At 37.1% G+C, this 22,487-nt stretch overlaps 1 protein-coding gene and 1 long non-coding RNA gene across 2 annotated transcripts; both read right to left on the reverse strand.

Moving 5' to 3' along the window:
- Positions 1–386: 386 nt before the first annotated feature.
- LOC133821098 (uncharacterized) lies at positions 387–2,225 on the reverse strand. The gene is made up of 3 exons (XR_009887312.1): positions 1,984–2,225; positions 1,668–1,746; positions 387–731 (listed from the first exon to the last, which is right to left on the reverse strand). It is a non-coding gene; the product is annotated as an uncharacterized LOC133821098 (long non-coding RNA).
- An 11,809-nt stretch (positions 2,226–14,034) lies between these two features.
- LOC133822634 (glutamate decarboxylase 5-like) lies at positions 14,035–16,808 on the reverse strand. Its single transcript, XM_062255035.1, has 5 exons — positions 16,395–16,808; positions 15,606–15,806; positions 14,984–15,452; positions 14,839–14,891; positions 14,035–14,674 (listed from the first exon to the last, which is right to left on the reverse strand). The coding sequence occupies exons 1-5, from the start codon at positions 16,719–16,721 to the stop codon at positions 14,222–14,224; spliced, it is 1,503 nt and encodes a 500-aa protein (XP_062111019.1). The 5' UTR covers positions 16,722–16,808; the 3' UTR covers positions 14,035–14,221.
- Positions 16,809–22,487: the final 5,679 nt, after the last annotated feature.

A 22,487-nucleotide genomic window follows, 5' to 3' on the forward strand; every position in this document is an offset into this window, starting at 1 on the left:
TAACCTAGCTGATTTGGGTACCAAAGTTTTAGCTGTTAGCAAACTTCTGCATTGTTTAAGTTTGCTGTAGATTGGTATTGGCTGAGGACAGCAAATGATTTGAGTTAGGACTCCACACACAAGAGTTAAAGACAAGTTGTTACTTATGAGAATGAAGGTACAATTTGTGGTGTTTAATTCTTATAGTAACAACATTGACAGCCACGTGTCAATTTCTTATTCATTTCTTTCTTGTATCCACTAAGGTCAGTACATATATATATATATAGAGAGAGAGAGAGAGAGAGAGTTGTAATACTTTTTTTTGTAAGAAGAAAGAAACAAACATAGAGTGAGGTGATTCTTGGAGAGAAAACAGAGTAAGAAAGGGTGTACCATTTACTTGTTTGTCTTTTCAAAAGAGTGATTGTTCACATAGTATTTGAGAGATTTGTGAGAGTTGTCAAGAACAAATTGTCTTGACTGGGTTTGTATTGTTACTGTTCATAGTGGATTCAAGAACTCGTTTGTGGACGAGCTCTAGCTGGATGATGGTTCCATATTGGGGTTGAACCAAGGTAATTCGTGTTGCATCTGTGAATGTTCTAGATTAGTCTCAAGCCTTGTTGTTGTCATATTCCAACAAACACTCCTTCAAGCTATGCAACAATCTGTCCTCGTTCGTGAAATCTTCGTCATCCCCAAGTTCATTGTTGACGAGAATGTAAATTCCTTTGCAATCGGAGCAAAACCTTTCGAAACCATAAAAATATAAAGTTTAAATTGACAACGTAAAAAAGTAAAACAATTTGTTCCGTCGTAAAAAAGAAATAAGTAGATGAGAAAAAGTGTTTGTCGTAAACATATGGTATATGATTTTTGTAGAATGAATATTTAAATAATAATAATTGAGGTATAGCATATAATTTTTTAGGACCTTTTCTTACTAGAATATCATTTACAATGAAAAATAATATTATAATAATAACTAAGATTATGGTATATAAAATTAATAATATGGTATAGTTGTTATTTATCCTTGGTATATAGTGTTATTTATAGCTTAGTGAAAAAAGGCACACGTTTATGGTATATAAGTTCATTAATATATTACATCTTCAATTTGCATTGTGATGTATTTATATATATATATATATATATTTATAGTAGATATATTATTAGTATAGTATATCTAGTATTTACATATTGCTAATAGTTACATAAAAAAGAATATGGTATATAAGTAACATAAGGGTATTATTTATATAAGTTCATTAGTATAATATATATTTAATTTGTACTGTGGTAGATATATTTCTTGTATATATGTTTATTAGTATAGTATATTTGTCATTTGCATTGTGATATATCACAATTAGTATTGATAATGGTTGCATAAAAAAAATATGTTATATAAGTTTAACATAATGGTATATATATTATTTGGGTATATCATATTTATCTTAAAGAGAAAAGATGCTATAGTATATAAGTTTATTACCATGTTAATTTTTTATTTGTATTGTGGTATATATACATAAATATTTGTGGTAGATATATTTGTTGTTTGTACAGAAGTGGCTGGATAAGAGAGTTAATGTTTCTACAGTTTGTCTCTTTCAAAAATATATCTAGATCACTTAGTTTATAAGACAACATCTGGTGCCTCTCTAATTATTTACACTTACAGAGCTTAATATAGTGGCTCTTTAATCTCTCTGCATTTTGATTTCCAGGATACCGGATCACAGATGCCATTTGACGTGGCTGCATTGTTAAAATATGGTTAAAATCTACTGAAAGAAATCTTCAAGTTAACAGCTTTGTCTATACACAGTTGATTGAAGAAAGAAAAATGGTATATATATATATATATAAAAGTGAAGATCGGTAGAAAATAAAAATTATATAGGGCAAACATTATGTTAAATGATCAATAATTATATTATGAAGAGCTCAGCGCCAAAATAGAGAGTTGGCTTAGATTGAGGTTGAAGGCATTACTGAAAACCATTGAAAGAAAACAGAGATGTCATCGACAATGAAGAGCAGAGAAGGACATCGAGCTTGAGGAGAATCTATCGTCGGCGCTGGAAAAGAGAGTCAATCAACCACCGTGAGTATAGATTCTGAGACTTACAACGCAGAGGGAGACTCGTGTACATATATTGTGTGAGAGGATAGGAGATAAAAGGGTGAAATTAGGGCTTCCGTAAGGTTGAAGAAGGTAAGGGTATACGCGGTATTTTGATATATTAATTTGTTGGATTGGGTTATTTTTTGAATTTTTTTGAAACAGAAACATTTGTCTATATAGTGACTGTTTTGGGGGATAATTTGCTCGTTTTTCGTACAAAATATATGGGTTTCTGTGGCATATTTTACAAAGGCTAACGAGCAAAATAGCCTAAAAAACAACCATTATTTAGATAAATGTCTCAGTTTTAAAAAAATTAATAAACAACTCAATACCACAAATTAGTATAACAAAATTTCACATTTACCCTTACCTTCTTTAACCTCTTTAGCCTTAGGTAAACCCTAATATTCAATTGGGGTTTGGTGCAAAATGATAACTTAGATAATCAACAATATAAAATGGTCATTTCTCTACCATTTTAAAAATGAGAACATTAGCTTCCTCATGCCATTATTTTTGGCCATTTACTATAATTTCTCTTCTAGAAACCCGAACTTGATAGCCCCAAACTCGACAAATCCTAACCATGTGCAGAGCCTTAGTCACCATCTTCGATTTCTACCAGTCAACAATACCATTTTGATCTTTGTATTTTAGATAAATACCATATTTCCCCATTTGTTTTAGAAAATTCCAAATGGTAACTTTCTGTTTTGTATAATCTATCAAAATTAACCTTTTTACTTGATTTTGACCTACGTTTTTAATTTGATTTTATTATAATTATTAAAATTTTGATTATTTTTTAAGTAATAAATACTTTTCAAAAATAAAATCTTATATGACACGTTTCTATAAAATTTATTTATTATTATTTCATTTTTAGTCTCCAAATATAAATATAACAAATTAACTAATTAAAATATATGAATAAAGATCTTATCAGTACAATTATTAAGAACACAATTGGTTGGAAGCCTCACTAATGATGTCTTTTGCCGACACTCAGGGGAGAAAACATCATAGAAGGGTGCTTACTTGCGCTTGAAGTGCACCAGTAAAATGTCCTTTTCCAAATGGGAAATTTGACTTTTTATGCTTAATATGGGGTTGTAATTCAAAAAAATGCTAGGCATTTTTATCATTACAAAATAATGCAAATTCATTTTAGGATACCCAAAATACCCCTCATATTTTGAACCTCCCACTTGTCTCTTCAGTTTTCCCTCTCTCTCTTTCTCTCGGTACTCTTCAGTTTTCCCTCTCTCTCTTTCTCAGTGCCCCCACCGACGTCGATCCTCCAACTCCGCACACGACAACTGCCGTCATCGACTGCCCGAGACTGCCCACCGAGACCGACGGCGATTCTCCAACTCCCTCACCGATTCCTCGAGACCCCGCACGGCGACGATTCCTGAACCCAACTCTGAGGCGATTCCCCGAGACCTCCGTCCTCCGCCTCCGCCTTAACGGTCCCTGACCCACTAAGGTCGATCTCCCTTATTGTATTCAGATGTGCATATGGTGCGTGTATATATATATATATGATTATATGTATTTTTTTTTTAATTTTTTGTGTAAATGTTGTGACTTTTTTCCTTTATTGCATAGTGTACGAATTTTTTTGAGCATATTGATCTGCTTTGTTTGAGTATTTTGGAATGGGTATGTTGAAAGACGACTGTGAGTTTTTGCCTGGTTTTTTTGATGTTGCTCGATGGTTCGATGGGGGGTTCGATGAGCATCGATGGGTAGGCATTTAGGGGGTTCGATGCATACTCGATGGATACTCGATAGGGGTTCGATGCATACTCGATTGGGTTTGATAGGTTAGGTCATTTAGGGTTTAAGGTTTGTGCTTCTGTGATTTGATACATGCTCGATCATGGTTCGATGGTCATTCGATGCATGCTCGATTGGGTTCGATAGGGTAGGCCCATTATGGGTTCCAAGTTTAAACCTAAGAAATTAGATGCATGCTCGATGGGGGTTCGATGCATGCTCGATGGAGTGGGTTTTATGTTGGGTTCGACGGTGGTTCGATGCAGGCTCTAGGGTTGTTCGATAGTGGTTCGATGGGTGTTTAGTGGGTACTCGATAGGGGTTCGATGGGTGTTCGATGCATGCTCGATGGTCATTCGATGCATGCTCGATTGGGAACCCATAGGGTAGGCCCATCATGGGTTCCAAGTTTAAAACTAAGAAATTAGATGCATGCTCGATGGGGGTTCGATGCATGCTCGATGGATTGGGTTTTATGTTGGGTTCGATGGTGGTTCGATGCATGCTCTAGGGTTGTTCGATAGGGGTTCGATGGGTGTTCGGTGGGTACTCGATATGGGTTCGATGGGTGTTCGATGCATGTTCGATAGGGGTTCGATGGTTGCATGTATGTTTATTGATGGATTTTTCACGCGACTTTGTTTAACTGTATTAATTTTATCTTTATTTTTTACAGATGCCGAAGTTTCTTTTACCCTTGACAGATCACCTTCCTGGACGAGTCACAGATAGGGGCAATGGTTACTTTAAAAAAATCAAGGACAAGTTTGAGGAGCTCGGGTTAATGGAAAGGGTGAAGGAATCCCCTTTCAAACAATTTTTCATGGCTGAGAAGTTAGACTTCTCTGCATCTCTCATACATCAATTAATGTTGCGCAAGATCCAGTGCATCAAAGAGGATGAGTTGCATTTACATTTGGGATCTAGACCCTGTAGATTTGGTAGAGGCGAGTTTGCTTTGGTTACGGGGTTGAACTTCAGTTCCGGGCCATCTGAGACTGATTTGAAGAAACACTTGATTAGTGACCGCTTAATCAAGGAGCACTTTAATGATGAAAAAACATTGAAGATAATGCATTTGGAGGCTGCTTTAAAAAACTGCATTGTAGTTGAAGATGCCTACAAGTTGGGCCTATGTTTCTTTGTTGAGGGGGTTTTACTTGCACGAGAGGGCAAGTTAAATGTCTGGATAGATTCACTGAAGATGGTGGAGGACACTGAGTACTTCTTTACTTACCCAAGGGGGAAGGTGTCTTTTAACAAGCTTATGGATTCATGTAAAAAAGACATGCATCATGAGAAGAGGAACTATGAGAAGAAGAAGGAAGTTAAGGGGAAACAGAAAGAAGCAAAATACAGTTTGTATGGTTATGTCCCTGCATTGCAGTATTGGGCATACGAAGCCATCCCGCAGTTTTCACGTGAGTATGGTATTAACCATGGAAACCAGTTTCCGAGGATGCTCAGTTGGTCGAGCAATAAGGAGCGCTCTATTTCGAAGGCCACCGATGTTCAAGAAGACGAGTGTAATTTCTGCTATATTATGTCAAAATAGAGTATTCTTTGGTGGTTTCAAACTAACTTAATGTTTTGTATTTGATGCAGTTGATTGTGTTGTCCATGTTGAAGCCCCGACCTTCGGAGATAGATTATTATAGCGCTCTCATGGAGGGTGATGCTCCCTTGTATCCTGGGTTGGGCCAAGAAGAAGAGGTAGAAACTCCCACTGATTTTGAGAAGGTGGTGGAGATAGCTGCTGAGGTTGCGAAGGTAGCCAATATTTTTGTTGATGGCCCTGATGATGAGGATACCCCAGTCCCCATCGGCCCCACACCCTCGTCCCCAGCCCCATCGGTACACCCCAGTCCTGATCAACCTGATTTACGGGAGGTGTTGGAGAGGTTGGAGCGAGTCGAGAGTCGTCAGGATACCATCCTAAAGAACATTCGTACAAGATCTTCCAAATGATTCTGATTCCGACTCACTTGACCTCCCAGATGATTTTTTCGTACATGACATAGGCACTCCTCCCCCGATAGTACTCACAGCAAATCCTGAGACCCCATGTGTTGCTATTATAGAACCTGGGGATGTTGCTAGTGTAGAGTTTGAATTGGCCAAGAGGAAAAGACGCAAACCTAAGAAATTTGAAGACTACACCGACCCAACCAGAAAGAAATCTCGTTTGGATGCGATTGATGACGTGCCATTAGCCCTCGACCCTCTAAAGAATCCACTTGCTACACTGTACAGGATGGTCGGCAAGTGGTTGGTTGGAGATATTCCGAACAAGACGAAGAGGGATGTCCAAACTGGTGTGTATGGTCCGAGTTGGTTTCTGACGTTGAAGACACCACAGTTTTGGATCAATGATGGGGTAAGTAATTTTATTAATATTTGTTATCTGGTATAAACAGTGGGTTCGATAGGGTTCGATGTTGGTTCGATAAGGTTCAATGTGGGTTCGATTGGGGTTGTAGTAGCATTAAATTTGGTTCGATAGGGGTTCGATGGATAGAGGGAGATGGTTTGGTTCTAGTAGCTTTAAATGGGGTTCGATAGGCAAATGGTTTGGGTTCATGGGGTTCGATAGGAGTTCGATGGGGTTCGATAGGGGTTTTGATAGGGGTTCGATGGGGTTCGATAGGGATTCGATAGGGGTTTCGATAGTGGTTCGATAGGGGTTCGATAGTGGTTCAATAGGGGTTTGATGGGGTTCGATAGGGGTTTCGATAGGGGTTCGATAGTGGTTCGATAGGGGTTCGATGGGGTTCGATAGGGGTTTCGATAGTGGTTCGATAGGGGTTTCGATGGGGGTTCGATAAGCAGATGGTTCGATGGGGTTCATGGGTGTAATGCCCCGAATTCCTAATGCGGTTTAGTGGCTGGATTAGTAGGCCAGGAGGTCCATAACTGTTTAATTATGCCATTAAATGAATATATGCATGTTTATGTGAATTATATTATAATATGATGTTATATGCATGCATGTGGGTCCACATCTGAATATTATGATGTTTTGATAATTTGGCCCATTGAGGGAAAATTTGTGTATTTGGGTGCATAATGTGATTTGTGAATGAGATTCCATTATTATGGAGATATATTCGAGCTATTCGGCATGAGACGGTCCTATATAATGGATTAGCGGTTTTGTCATAACGGGGTCAATTATTGGGTAATAAGAATGTTTATTTGATGATTAATTGGGAGTTATTGAGATCAAGGTGAAATTCTAGAAGTTTTGACTATAATGCCCCCGGGAGTGTTTTTGAAACCCCAAGCACTAGGTTTTATTTGAGGTTACTTAAGCTTGAAGTAGCTTGTCAGATAGAACGTATGTTAGAAAACCTCTCGTTCTTCCCCGTTAGCTCATTTTCAGCGTTCGAAGCGTTTTCGAAGATATCTTGAGTTCTAGGAGTCGGAATCAAGAGAGAATCAAGGCATAGTGATCTTAGGAAATATTAGAAGCTTCTTGACCAAAGGATTTGACGAGAAACAACCTAATCGAAGGTAATCTAAGTTTAAAGTTTAGAGTTTTTAGAGTTTCTAAGCTTAGAATTGGCTTTTGTGAATCGTTGAGTTTTTGGCTCGATTGAGCCTTGGGTTTTGATGGTTTTGGAGCATTGGGAAGCTTGGGAACTTTGATTTGATGATTTGGTAATGTTTAGGCATGATTTTGGAGGCTTTGGGATGTTGGAGAACGAGTTTGGGCGTGTTCTGGGTTGGGCGCCGCGACCCTGTTCTTGGAGAGCCGCGACCCTAGCTCGAAGAAGCAGGTGGGAGGTTTTGCCTTTGCTGGGTGCTGCGACCCTTGCTTCAGTGGTGGCTGGGGGCCGCGGCCCTTGAGCAGGGTTGAGCCCGTTTGAGTGTTTTGGCCCCAGGAACATGGTTTTAGGCCTCAGGATCGTTCCTACTACCCGGATTAGTGGGGATTGATGTCTCGAAGGCTAGATCTTGGTTTGGGAACCCTTGATTATCATTTTATTGATGGTGTCCCATATTTGGTTATAATTAGGTAACCGCTAAAGGACTAAAAGCTTGACCGTTCTCAAGGGTCGTTCTTCTATTCATTTTAGCTCGAATCAGAGGTAAGAAAACTGCATCCCATATGTGACATGCATGATTATTCTTGAGGCATGTTGATTGTGTAAATGTGGACATGAATTGATTATTGAATGCTTAGCAAATCTTGCTCACTTGTGCATGGTACTGACTCATTAGTCAGAATTGGCAAAGGTGTCAGTATCAACTGTGAAGCTGTGACTCATTAGTCAGGTACGGCAGTGGTATTGGGCACTGGTCACACGGTGCTGACTCATAAGTCAGGACGGCCTTAGCGTGTTCAACGCAAGCCAATAAAGATTAGATCTAATCGACATCTTCATTGGATGACTCAAAGAGCATTAATGCCGGACCGACCTCAAGTTCGATGAATATTATAAGCGCTTGTGTGACTTATCTATCAGTCACTCATCTGTTAAGTTAGAGACTTACCTATCAGTCTCTCATCTGTTTAAGGCTAGTGGCTTACCTAGCAGCCACTCTTCTGTTTAAATTAGTGACTTGCTTGTCAGTCACTCAGTATGGTTTTTTAGAACCTCAAGTGATATTCACTCATCTGTTTAAGTGCTATAAGCTCTGTGTGATTATAATGATAATCATTTGATAACGTTTATACTCAATACTGTGGTTTCTTGCTGGGCTTTGGCTCATGGGTGCTATGTGGTGCAGGTAAAGGGAAAGAAAAGCTCACCCAGCCTTGAGTGGAGAGCTTAGGTGGTGATGTGTACATATGCGGCCGCTTGACCACCATGGCCAAGGAGTTCTTAGAGGAACTGGGGGGTTTACCCTATTTTTGTCGCTTAGGTCGGCGGGTCTGTAATTTTGAAACAGTAATGACCTTTTTGAGTTGTAAATAACTTGTAAATGTTCTTATGGGCCCATGAACAATTTTATGTATTAAATAAAACATATCTTTTCCTTTTTGTTGTTTTTCACCTTAGCCTGTTAATAACACTTAGAACACGTTTTTAACCAAAGGACTCGGGTAGCGGGTCAAATTTCTGGTTCACCATAACGGTTCTGGGGTAACCAGGGTGTTACAACTTGGTTCGATAGGGGTTCGATGGGGTTCGATAGGCAGATGGTTTGGGTTCATGGGGTTCGATAGGGGTTCGATGAGGGTTTCGATAGTGGTTCGATAGGCTGATTAATTGCTTTCCTATCATTTTTGCAGCATATTGATGCGGCCAAGCATATGCTACGTAGGCGTCGACAGTTCTATCCCGGGGCGTATCGGCAAGATGCTGTTGTGATGAATATTATGTTCTCACAAGTGGTACCGGCCCGTTATGATGCATATCAGAATGCCAAGGAAGGATAAGAAAAGGTTTTTGTGGGATTCAGATGTGATATCAATGATTACGGGAATTGACAATCAATTTCTGGCATCGTGGAAGGGAGTAGACACTGTATATTGGTGCGAGAACTACCTTCAAGCGCATTGGTTTGCAGTTGAAGCCTCCATTTCTACTTGGACTCTGAATGTTTGTGATTCAGACGTGACCATGATAAGTGATAAACAACTGCAATTGTTTATGAAGTCATGGTCTACTTTGTTCCCATCGTTGTTATTGCAGTCACAACTTTTCAAGGACAACCCTCGATTGACGATTCCACCTGGAGCTAAAAGATGCAAAGAGTTCAATGTGCACCGCATGCTAGTTGATTCAGTACCCCAAACCAAAGTCAGGTAATCAAAATTCTAGTTTTTATTCAAGTTTTTTAAATTAAATTCTATGTTGATTTTGTTACTAATGCAATTTATGTTTCGTTCACAGTGGAGATTGTGGTGTGTACGCCATCAAGCACATCGAACACTTATTGGGTAGGCTACCACTTCATACGATCTGCGATGACAACATGGAGTTGTTCATAAACAAATGGACAGTTGACTTATGGTATCAGAATGTTAGACATTGAACATTCTCTTTTTGTTATATTTATTTGCTTAAAATTTAGGTTATTAAGAAATTTTTTTGAGTCGAGCATCTTTTTATTAACGACCAAAATTCATTAACGACAATAAAAAAACAAAACAAAAAATAACCTTCAACTTCAAATTTAAATCAAATACAACAAAAAATAAACTCAAAGCCGAGCTTTGCATGAGGACTTGTTGTGGCCACGACCACCACATCTACTGCACTTACGCATTGTAACTAGTTTTTCCACGCCGGATGGCCAACAGTTTGTCCTTGGTCTTCCTAGCTTTGGCTTTTTTGGACGACCAACTTGTTGTTTCTCTATGGGTACACCAACTACCATATTCTTAATGTCATCTGGAAGTATCCAGTCATCCTCGTTCCCAGTTGGGTAAATGGTTTCTTTGTATGAATTCCTCCATGACTTAATGGTGTAAAACGGTGAAAACAAAGAGTAAAGGTTCACTCCACGCTCTATAGCTGCTACAGCTGCATGGGGACAAGGTGTGCCTATGAGCTGGAATACCCCACATGAGCATGATTTCGTCATCAAATTCACCTCAGCATCGTTGTCTGCACCAGTTACATGAAACTTGAATTGACCAAGGGCATAGACATTCATGAACCTTCCTTTGTCAGCATTGTTCGATACATCTGCCTCCATCAGGGTGAATAATTTGGTGGTAGTCTTCTCTGTCACACTACGTTGTTCAGAAAACCAAGACTGTAGTGTGAACCGAATGAATTCCAAAAATATTGTAATTGGAAAGGTTCTTGCATCCTTGGTCTTGTTGTTGAAGCTTTCAACGTAGTTGCTTGTCATTATATTGTATCGTTTTCCAGGAAAGAAAGGACAAGACCACTTATCGAAACCAATTTCCTCCAAATAGGGAGCTATAGGAGGATCCATTCGCTTAATATTTTCAAAATGCTTTAGAAATTCGGTCTTCTTCCATGCATAGGCTGCTGCCCACATCTCATTGTGACAGTGATCAATCTTGAACTTGGCTTTCACATTCATACGGATGTGATGGTAGCATGCGCCGTGGTAGGCATCAGGAAAGACAACCTCTAGAGCATGAATAATACTAGCATGCCTATATGACACGAAAGCCAAGTCATCAACGTCCCCAATGGCTTCCTTCAACTTCCTCATGAAATATTTCCACGAGTTGTGGTTCTCACTATCCACCAACCCGAACGCAATTGGATATAAATGACTATTCGCATCCAAAGCAACGACACATAGCATGTGGCCACCGTACTTATTCTTCAAGAACGTGCCATCCACACATATCACAGGACGACAAAATCTGAATCTTCTCCTACAAACTCCAAGGGCAAAGAAGCAATATAGGAAACGACCATCTTCAGTGACAAAATTAGTAATTGTACCTGGATTCATTTGCTGCAACATGTGCAAGTAGGATGGAAACTTGCAATAAGAATCCTTATATGTCCCCCTAACATACGTAAGTTCCTTCTCTCTACATCTCCATGCCTTTTCATAACTCATATCAATACCAAATTTTTTCTTCATATCCTCCTTAATGTTGTTTGCCATGTAACTGGTCCCATCAACTGTGTATTTGTTCTTTATGAGGTGTCCAACGACCCACGGTGCAGCTTGAAGATGACCTTATTGTCGCACTTCTAGTGAGCATGTGTGTACGCTCTTGTATACCGTGATCTCAAACATGGGGGACATTGGTAGTTTTTTCCCTCTCAGTCTCCAACAACAGTCAGGATCTTTGCATGTGATATACCACACGTCAGTACCAGACTTTTTCACCATATACTCAAAGTTATTCTTCATTGCAAATAGAGCAGCTTTGGTTTTTAAATCAATCTTGTCCTCAAAAGTCTTCCCAACATATATTTCTCCCATTGGTCCACCAGATGATGAGGAATGGGTTTTAGTAGATGCCTCAGTATCTTCTTTTGTAAACATTGGGGCACTCCATCTAGTGTGATCTGCTCTTGATACAATTGTCTCCCTCCACCCAATGTTATCTTTTGTCCTAGCAGGTTGATTACTGCTTTGAGCAGGTGCTCGACGTCCTTGAGTTGGGAGGTGTGCCTGTGCAAGAGGCAGTCCTGACTCTTCTTCTACTTTTTGGGCTTGGGAAATGTCTAACTCATCATTTGAAACATCTGCACTATAATACAAGTCATCCTCGGAACCATCATCATTATCTTCAAAGCAATTACCAACTGGATCATCATTCACATAGGGATCGTACTCATATGCCTCAAGCACACCTGTGGGACCTCCTTGTGGTATATCAAGCTGAATAGTAGCCATCGGATCAGTAACTGGAACAAAAGTGCCCACCTCGCTAAGATGCTTGTAACTGCTACCTGTAGGAGATGGATCGACACTGGTCGTGTCTTTTTTGTTCACACTAGGAGAAGGATCTGATATGACATTCTTCTTAACTGGAGTCACACATAAGACTACCCGTTCTTTCAAGCTTATTCCTAAGAATACACGAAATTGACGATCATCCCTCAATTGAACCGGTGCAAATGGTTGGTTGCCGCATACATATGGCACCTCGAGTTTCAATTCATACACCTCTCTATCCACCTGAAATGTCTCGTGCAGTATGTCAAGTAGTTGCAAGTAAGTGACATCATTCTCTACTGGTATCACTTCACCTTCAGCATCCTTAAAATACCATTTCCTACCATCTGTTTCCCAAACACCGTTGTAAGAAACAAATACGTAAACAGTAGAACCTGAAATAGAAAAACACAAATACAATTAGCTGAAAAACAGATGGTAGGAAATGGTATTTTAATGATGCTGAAAAACATGACCATCGAGCCTGCATCGAGCAGGCATCAAGCCTCCATCGAGCATGCACGAAATAGTGAGAATGCACATTACCATCGAGCTTGCATCGAGTAGGTATCGAGTAACCATCGAGCACAACATGCAACGTAAAAAATGATGTGCCATCGAGCTTGCATCGAGCAGGCATCGAGCATCCATCGAGCATGCATGAAATAGTGAGAATGCACATTACCATCGAGTACCCATCGACTAGGTATCGAGTAACCATCGAACACAACATTCAACCGTAAAAATTGATGTTCCATCGAGCCTGCATCGAGCAGGCATCGAGCAACCATCGAGCATGCATGAAATATTGATAATGCACATTACCATCGAGTACCCATCGAGTAGGTATCGAGTAACCATCGAGCAGAACATGCAACCCTAAAATTGATGTGGCATTGAGCCTGCATCGAGCAGGCATTGAGCAACCATCGAGCATGCATGAAATAGTGATAATGCACATTACCATCGAGCACCCATCAAGTAGGTATCGAGTAACCATTGAGCAGAACATGCAACTCTAAAAATTGATGTGCCGTCGAGCCTGCATCGAGCACCCATCGAGCACAACCCAAACCCAGAAAATTCCCAGAAAACGTAGATCGATAAAAAACCAGAAAAAACCCAAAAAATTGTGCAAATATTGCTCAGATCTATTCGAAATGCCCAAAAAGTTTAAAGGAAACATCACTAATCCAAGTATTTAAGAAAAAATTGCTTACCCATGAAATTTTTCTCCAAGATTTCTCAACCCTTACTTTGGTCTTGATCCCCTCTACAAATGGCTTTCTTAGTGGCGGTCCCTTGCTCGATGGGGTTCTACTGTGGTGCTCTTAGTGGTGGTGTGAGGTGAGGTGAGGTGAGTGAAAGAGAGTGAGGAAGAAACAAGAAGAAGGAAGAGAGGAGGAGGGAAGAGAGGAGATAGTTGTGAGAGGGGTATTTTGGGTATCCTAAAATGAATTGACATTATTTTGTAATGATAAAAATGCCTAGCATTTTTTTGAATTACAACCCCATATTAAGCATAAAAAGTCAAATTTCCCTTCCAAATTTTGTTTGATGGTATTATTTGTTGAAATACATAGTGAATCAAATTTTTAGTGTGGTTTACCTTCTGGAGGGTTTTCCATAAAAATAGTTGTGTTAATTTCTTTTAGATTGTTGTTTGATATCTCTGCCTAGTATGATATTGTTAATTGGCTTGCTATCCTATTTTTACTCACGAAAAGAGGAAAGAAAAATATATTTGTGCATTTAGTTCCACTATAATTTATAGTATTTGTTATTTTCTAATAAATATATAAATATCAAATAAATCATTTATTAACGCAAACCCAATCATAAGTCCCATAATACAAACACACAAATAATCAAGCAGTTCTTAGTTTTCATTTTAAAAATTAATCAAACACAGTAGTACAAACTGCAAATGGTTTAGCACAATAGGAAAGGACAGAGATGTGTTCTCCTATGAGAAAGGAAGCTTAATTAGCAAGCTCCAGTTTTCCTTTCCCTGACAAAACGCTTCCAATGCCCGGCCACTTCTTCTTCAATCTGTCTCTCAGTCTTCTTGGTCACAGTGTCAGTATTGATCGGCGTGGCACTGGTGCTGGGATGATCGTCCAGATCCTTCAATACTTTCAATATGTCCGAGATGAGTCTCTCGACCAAGCTACGGCTGAAGTCCTCCCTAATCACCACCCGAAGAACCGCGATGTGTTGCGCGTCGGCCGGCATGGTGTAGGCTGGCACGATCCACCCGTACCTTCTCAAGCTGTCTGCTATGCTGAACACTGTGTATTTGCTACTGTCTTTAAGAGAGAATGCCACCACGGGCACCCCTACGTCTTTCGAGACTATGTCAAAGTGCCCTGTTTTCTCTAATCTGTTTTGTAGTATTTTTGCAGTTGACATGCAGTTTTGCATTATGTTCTTGTAACCCTTTTCAAATAACAATGTTGTTAGTGTCAGGACAAGAAAATCAGCCACAAAAAGAAACACTACATCTATGTATGTGTGTGTGGTGTTTTCAAAATCACATAGTTATAATATCAGGCTTTGCATAATTAAATATTTGATGTTTCTTGGACAGCAAAAGGAAATACCTCAAATCCCAATCGGATGAACTGATAATACTGAGCAATTATTTGACTGGAGCCTGCCAAAAAGAATTATTAGAGGAGCCTAGTGATGAAATACAATAGTCAAACTAAACTGCTCAATGCATGTCTAGAATAGTTTAAAATGTACCTTTGGAGAAGTTAAGGGTGAAAGTAGGTTGATCAGATCCAAGGTAATTGATATGGAAAATAAGTTCTTCAGGTAAGTCCTCTTTATCCCTCCACACAACCCATCCAATACCAGCGTACACAAGCCCATACTTATGGCCACTCACGTTGATGCTTTTCACCAGAGGCAATCTGAAATCCCACTCAATCTCCGGGTAAAGGAACGGCGCAACGAACCCACCGCTGGCTGCATCTACATGAATTGGGGTGTTCCAACCTGTCTCCTTGTTCTTCTGAGTAAGGAGGTCATTGACTTTCTTCACATCCTCAAACTCACCAGTCAGTGTGGAACCAAGAATGGCTGCAACACAAATGGTGTTCTCATCCACCATCTCAACTGCCTTCTCAGGATCCATCACATAGTATCCCTCTCTTAGTTTAACTTCTTTGAGCTCAACCTCAAAGTACCTTGCAAACTTCTCCCAGCATACCTATTGATTATCCCATCACCTCAATCAATCAGCAAAAGGCAAAGATAGATATTCATTCTAAAAGAGTATAAAATTTAAAGACTATTTCACTAAATTCTTGCTACTAACAACACCAAGTTTAGAAAGTTAGTTGAGATTGACAATTAAGATCACCTGAACATTGGCACCAGTGACTATATTAGGCTTATCAAAGGGCTTTCCCTCTGCTTTCCTCCTTTGCTGCCATTTTCTCTTGAAAGCTAGACCAGCCAGCATTATGGCCTCTGATGATCCGACGGTTCCCACACCAACAGCAGCTTCCAGATCTCCCGTAGGAGCATTGAACAGATGGGCAATCATGTTCACACAACGATTCTAAGTACATGATCAAATCATGTTAGTGGTGATCAACAATTAAAATTAAGAATGAACAGAATTCACTTTTTTAATACAAGTGAAGTTGCTTTAGTTGGAGAATGTAATAAGGGCCTCTAGACTCTACTCTCTTCTCTAGCTTTACATGTCAGCTAATTATTCATGAGAAGCTGTATGCGTATATGATAATGATATGGAGTTCATTTTATATGATAATGATATGGAGTTCATTTTATAAACTCAGAAGAGAAAAAAACAGAGCAATACTTGTGAAAACACATGACAAAGAAACATTAGTAGTAATTTTTTGAAGATCTTGTTCAGCCTAAGTATCAATCATAGACCATATATATTTTCAACAGGAATATACATAAATTAATTTAATACTTTGGGTAATATACTAAAAAAGTTTGATTAATTTGAGTGACGTCTTTGGTCGAGCTTAGCTAGGAACAATCGGATCATTAAAGTCAGTTTTATCTATTTATTTTTAAAGATATGTCTCTGTAACCAACTACAATCTTTTAAGCAACTCGATCTGAGTGACCATTTTAAAAACATTTGAAATATATATGAAGAAAAGATCACCTGGATTTCGGTGGTGACAGGGTACTCGTCCATGTCAACGTAGTTCTTGTTAATGGAAGCCATGATGAGTTGATCGCACTCAGGCTCCATCCAAGTGGTGACAAACGAGGCCAAGTTGAGCCTTGGAGTACCGTCCAACATGAGCTCGTCGTTTATGAACTGGTACGCAGCATCCTTCGGTATCGTCTTCGCCGGCATCCTCCATTTGGGCACTGGCTCTCGTACGTATCGAGAGGCGAACGTCGAGTTTAAGTAGTGATCATCAGCGTTCTCACCATCATCATCGCCACCACCACCCCTACCCTTGCTCGCCGTTGTTACCACCATGTTTACACTCTTTTTCCTTCTCTCTTTCCGAATTAGTAAAGAATATTTCTATACATATAAAGTCGCACTATCTTCCATATATAGACATGGACATTTCCATAATGGTGCTGTCCCTCCTTTATTCGGCCTTAATAATTCTCTTAGAGGTGTCTCGTGTGGGTCACTCAACCTACATCGCTTCAAACAAAAGGGAGCTACTCGTTTGGGATATTGGGAGATTTTGTTTGGAGATAAGATAAGAAAATAGATAAAGTAAAAATAATTGTACTCTGATAAGCAAAATAATACTTAGGCTAATTTTAGGTTGTTGATTAGCTAACAACCTTTTTTACTGTTTCATTAAACTGTTTTAACAACTGTATTTTCATAATTCTTGATTTGTTACATCTGTTGTAAGCTGTACTCTTCCTCCTCTATAAATAAAGCCTAAGTCTCTAACTTTGCTAACTTTTGCACTCTTTGAGATACATTTCAGACTTGTGTCCAATCTTGGTATTTGTATTGATAAGGTTTTTCATACTCAATATTAATTATTAAATTAAACTAATTAGACTTCCTGTTCTTAATATAAATTTTGTAATATTTAACTTTAAAGATGATATTTGCTTTTATCAATTATGTTGTAATATTTCCAAACCGTGATGGAATTGGAATATTGACTATTGTTTGGTAGAAGTATAGATGCACTAAAAATTTTGATACAAGCATAACACTTATTTGGGAATTCTCCATGTCTAGTATTCCTTAGTCATGATTCTTTAATTCTGACATAAATCAACCATATAGATTAAAGGTCTTATGTTTTTTTCTAAAAAAAAAGAATATATGCATTATTCTTGCTTTATCCATCTATCTATTTATTTATTTGTTGTTATTTTTTTTTTACTATTATTAATGGTAGCTAGGCTAACAGTGTAATTCATATTGAAGGTCGCATGATTCTTTAGGATTTGCATATGTATTTTTTGTGATTAATTGTACTCTAATCAAAGAAAGAGACAAAAATCACATTTGGGATATGTTTTAAAAACTTTAGAAGCGTAATTAATTTTTGAGACTAAGAGATATAAATATTTATTTAGTGAAACACATATATGAATTTGTATATTAAAGTGTAATGAAGAATGGGATCAAGAAACGAGAAAGGTGCAATAAGTGATATGGTTTAGGTGTAGTGAATTATGTGAAGATGTCGGTAGCCATGATAATTTTTAGACTTTGTCATCATTAAAATCAGTCACTCTTTCATTTCATATACACTATTTATCAAGAAGATTAATAAAATTGATAAAAAAATATCTGCAATTAAGTAAGTACCAAGTACTGATATTTTTCTTTTGCTTCAATAAAAGACAAAAGCAATTAAAAGGAATCATATAAATATATATATATATATATAATCCTAGATCTTCATATAAGCCTCCCTGAGAAAATCTTTTTCATATAATATCGTACAATACAATGGTTATTTCGTATATCATGATTCGTTGTTTTAAAAAAAAATCTCAGTGTTGATCCGATTTTCATACTTTTTGGTGAATCTGTTAACATTTTAAATAATAGGGAAATTTGCGGCATAAATACTCATTTTGTTTATTTTGTTGCTAATAAGTACCCAATTTTTAAAAATTGCGGCATAAATACCCATTTTGTTCATTTTGTTGCTAATAAGTACCAAATTTTTAAAAATTGCTGCATTAATACTCAAAATTCCACTTTTTAGACTCTGCCGTTGGTACCCACTTAACAGAGTTATTATTAAGGACACGTGTACTGTCCTGATAATTTTTTTTTTCACCTAATTAATTAAGAAAATACATAAAACTAATTAAAATAAAAATTAGTACTCTAAAGTCTTACAGACAGATGACATCTGATAGTAAGTACTCTAAAGTTTCCTCTTGGACATTTTATCGGGCTAAAAATAAAGCTAGACACATTATTGATGGTACTTATTGTATTTTCTTAATTAATTAGGTGAAAAAAAAGAAGAATTATCAGGACAGTACACGTGTCCTTAATAGTAACTATGTTAAGTGGGTACCAACGGCAGAGTCTAAAAAGTGGAATTTTGAGTATTAATGCAGCAATTTTTAAAAATTAGGTACTTATTAGCAACAAAATGAACAAAATGGGTATTTATGCCGCAATTTTTAAAAATTGGATACTTATTAGCAACAAAATGAACAAAATGAGTATTTATGCCGCAAATTTCCCTAAATAATAATAAGTTCTCGTTTATATAGAAATAGACTACTACCAATATATCAACAACTAATAAATGAACCCATTTAATAAAATGAGGGCTTGAGAGGATTCGAATTCCTAATTCAATAGAAAATAGATGCCTAGAAAAAACATTCCAATATCACAACATGGCAGTAGTATCATACTTGGTGTAATTAGATTTTAAGGTTTATATATTTTTTTACCATGTATTTTTTCTTATTACTTATTTTGATATTATTTTATAGACTATTTATTTTGTAAAATAATTTAAATAAAATCTTAAATTTGATTTTAATGAACAAAAAATTGAATATAACAACATACTTGTTAGATAGAATAGTTATGTTTTTATTCTGAGTTGTTAATTTGATTAATTATTTGTAATTTTAGTTCAATTTTTTTTTATCAAAATAAGAGTTTGTAGTCTATTTAAACTATTTTACAAAATACAGAATCTAAAAATAATTTGTCAAAACATAAAATTCAAACCGATAATTGAACATGTTAATCTTATAATTGGCATTTTTATAGAAATATCTTTTTCTTAAAAGATAAATTGGTGGATTTAGTTGTTTCCCTTTATTATAATATTCAGAAATGTTTGTTTCCCTTTATTATACTTTTCGGAAATGTTTAGTTTCCCTTATTATAATTTTCAGAAATATTTGGTTTCCTTTATTTCAATTTTTGGAAATCCTCGTTCCTTTTGTGTGAATTTTGGTCAATAATGTGCTTCCTTATTTAGCATATATTGTCTCATTTTGTTTATAAAGGAAACAAAATTTATTGCAAATATTCAGTACTTACCCAAAGTTGTTTTTGGATTATTTGCTGATATATTTTCGTGCAGCTCAAGGATTGCAATCAGGAAACTGGTTCTTAATGTCATTAATTATTGTTTCCTTTTTGAGCTTGTTTTGATCCGACACAGGTCTGAGCTGTCCCCACCGATATCGCATCTGTCGGATCAGGATCTTCCAAATAAGGCAACTCTTCGACAATCAAGAATAACTTCTATGATTCTTGCCTTTATTAGAAGAATTCTTTCTCAGCATTTGTGAGTACGAAAAATGACTCTATAAATAGGGCTCTAAAGGCAGTGAGAACAGTGAACTCTTTGGTGTATTATTCGTGAGTATTATTATAATATTTGTGAGAGTTCCTCTTTGTATTCAAGATCATAAGTATTCACGTGATCTTGTAGAAATATGTGTGTTTAGTGTTTAGTGGTGAGTTTATACCATGTTCGTGAGTGAATACATATTGTAATTTGAACACAACGTTTCTAGTCTTCGGGAGAAGATTTTTACAAGCCTTGCGTCGGGAGGATGCAAGCACTCGCTGGCCATTGAAGGGAGTTCAAGTGGTTGAGCGTTTCAATCAAGATTAGATTAGTGAAGAGAAGTACAACAAGTTGCGGCAAATCTCAAGAGGGAGTCTTGTTTTGTTTAAGTCAATGTTTTTGTACTTGTGATTCTTTATTAATTGGTTTTATTCTCTGGGCGTGGCCCCAAGGAGTAGGTTATCCGAAAGGGTTTCTGAACCTTGTAAAAATTCGTTGTGTTCTTTATTGTTTTGCACTGTCTTTTTATTGTGTTAAGTTTCTGTCGTGACAAGTTTGGTTTTTGTCCCGACATAACTGTAATCTGTGTAAACAGTTAATTACCATTCCGGACTTTAATTAATTTACTTGGTTTAATTAATTTGGTAACTACTAAAAACGGAATTTCAATTGGTATCAGAGCAGGTCACTAAACTCTTAGTGCGATCTTGTATTTTTCCGTTTGTTTTGTGCCTTGCAAAATGTCTATCTTTGCAGAAGGTGGATCTATAACTCGCCCTCTATTGCTGAATGATACAAATTATCCATACTGGAAAGTAAGGATGAAAGCTTTTATCAAATCCCTTGATGAAAGGGCTTGGAGATCAATATTATCTGGTTGGACACCACCTGTAGAGATAAATTCGAAATCCGGTAAGACACAGGTAAAATCTGAACTTGAATGGTCTAATGAAGAAGGTAAATTGCCAATTTATAATAATAAAGCTTTACATGCAATTTTTAATGGTGTTGGTGAGAGTTATATAAAATTGATTTCATCTTGTGAGTCTGCCAAAGATGCTTGGGAAATCCTTCAAACTCAATTTGAAGGAACCACTGATGTTAAGCGATCTAGGCTTGTAATGTTGACCACAAGATTTGAAAACCTTCGCATGTCTGAAAAAGAAACCCTCACTAAGTTTTATGAAGAATTGTCTGACATTGCTAATGAATATTTTGCTTTAGGAGAAAAGTTGTCTGACTCTGTTTTGGTTAGGAAAATTGTTAGAACTCTTCCTGACAGGTTTCAATCCAAGATCACAGCCATTAAGGAGGTAAAGAACCTTGACACCTTGAAAGTTGAGGAATTGATGGGATCTCTTCGAACTTTTGAACTTAATCAAAAGATCCGCCAAGAGAAACCAATTTCCGTGAAGGAGAAATCGATTGCCTTGAAATCTCCAATGAGAAAATGGAAAGCTCGGATGAGGAAGATGATGATGAAATGATCTTGTTATCGAAAAAATTTAAGAAGTTTATGAAAAAGATTGGTAACAAGAAAAACATATCTAAATCGTCCAAAGGTAATAATTTTTCAAAACCTTTTGAATCTACTAATAAAAAAGGTATTCAATGCAGGGAGTGTGAAGGTTTTGGTCATATTCAAGCTGAATGTGCCAATACCTTAAAGAAAAATAAGAAGGTCATGGCAGTCACTTGGAGTGACCAGGACTCTGAAAGTAGTGATGAGAAAGAAAAGTCTAATCTTGCCTTAACTTCTGTTTTTTCTTGCTTACCTCTTTCTGTGCAGGTGAATGAGAACCTTGTTTGTTTAAATAATACTATTTCAACAAATGAGGGTTCCCATGGTGATTCAAATGAATCCAATTTGGATGAGGATTCCTTGAAAGAATCATACAAAAACATGTATGATCAATGGTTGAAAGTATGTTCAGATAATCGTTTGATGGAAAACAATAACAAAATTCTCAAGAAAAGAAATGAAGAACTTGACTCTCTTGTTAAAAAAATATGAAATTGAGGTTGTTGCTAAAGATTCTGAAATCAATCGTTTGTCTAATGAAGTTGATAAAATTGTGAAAGGTGTCAAATTGCTTAATCATAGATCTATGGTTTTGGATGATTTTCTGCTTGCAGGTCAAAAAGCTTGTGATTTTTCTAGGTTAGGATCAAATGGATCTAAACCTAAAGGAAATTTTTTTTATATTTATGGAAATCTTCCTATTGTTTCGACAACTGACCCTTTTGCAGGAACAACTCAAACTCATGTGGCATCATCTTCTCAATCTGTCACAATACATGAGAAACAGACCAGAAATTTCGAGAATAAAAAAGCTGGTCATTTTATTCAAATTTGCAATTTCTGTGGAATGAAAGGTCATATTCGACCTAAATGTTTTACCTTGATTAATTTTCTTCAAAAAAATTACTTTGATCATCATGGTAATTTGAGACAAATTCCCTTGAAGAAAAGG

This window comes from Humulus lupulus, chromosome 3, assembly GCF_963169125.1.
Source record: "Humulus lupulus chromosome 3, drHumLupu1.1, whole genome shotgun sequence".
Lineage (NCBI taxonomy): Eukaryota > Viridiplantae > Streptophyta > Magnoliopsida > Rosales > Cannabaceae > Humulus > Humulus lupulus.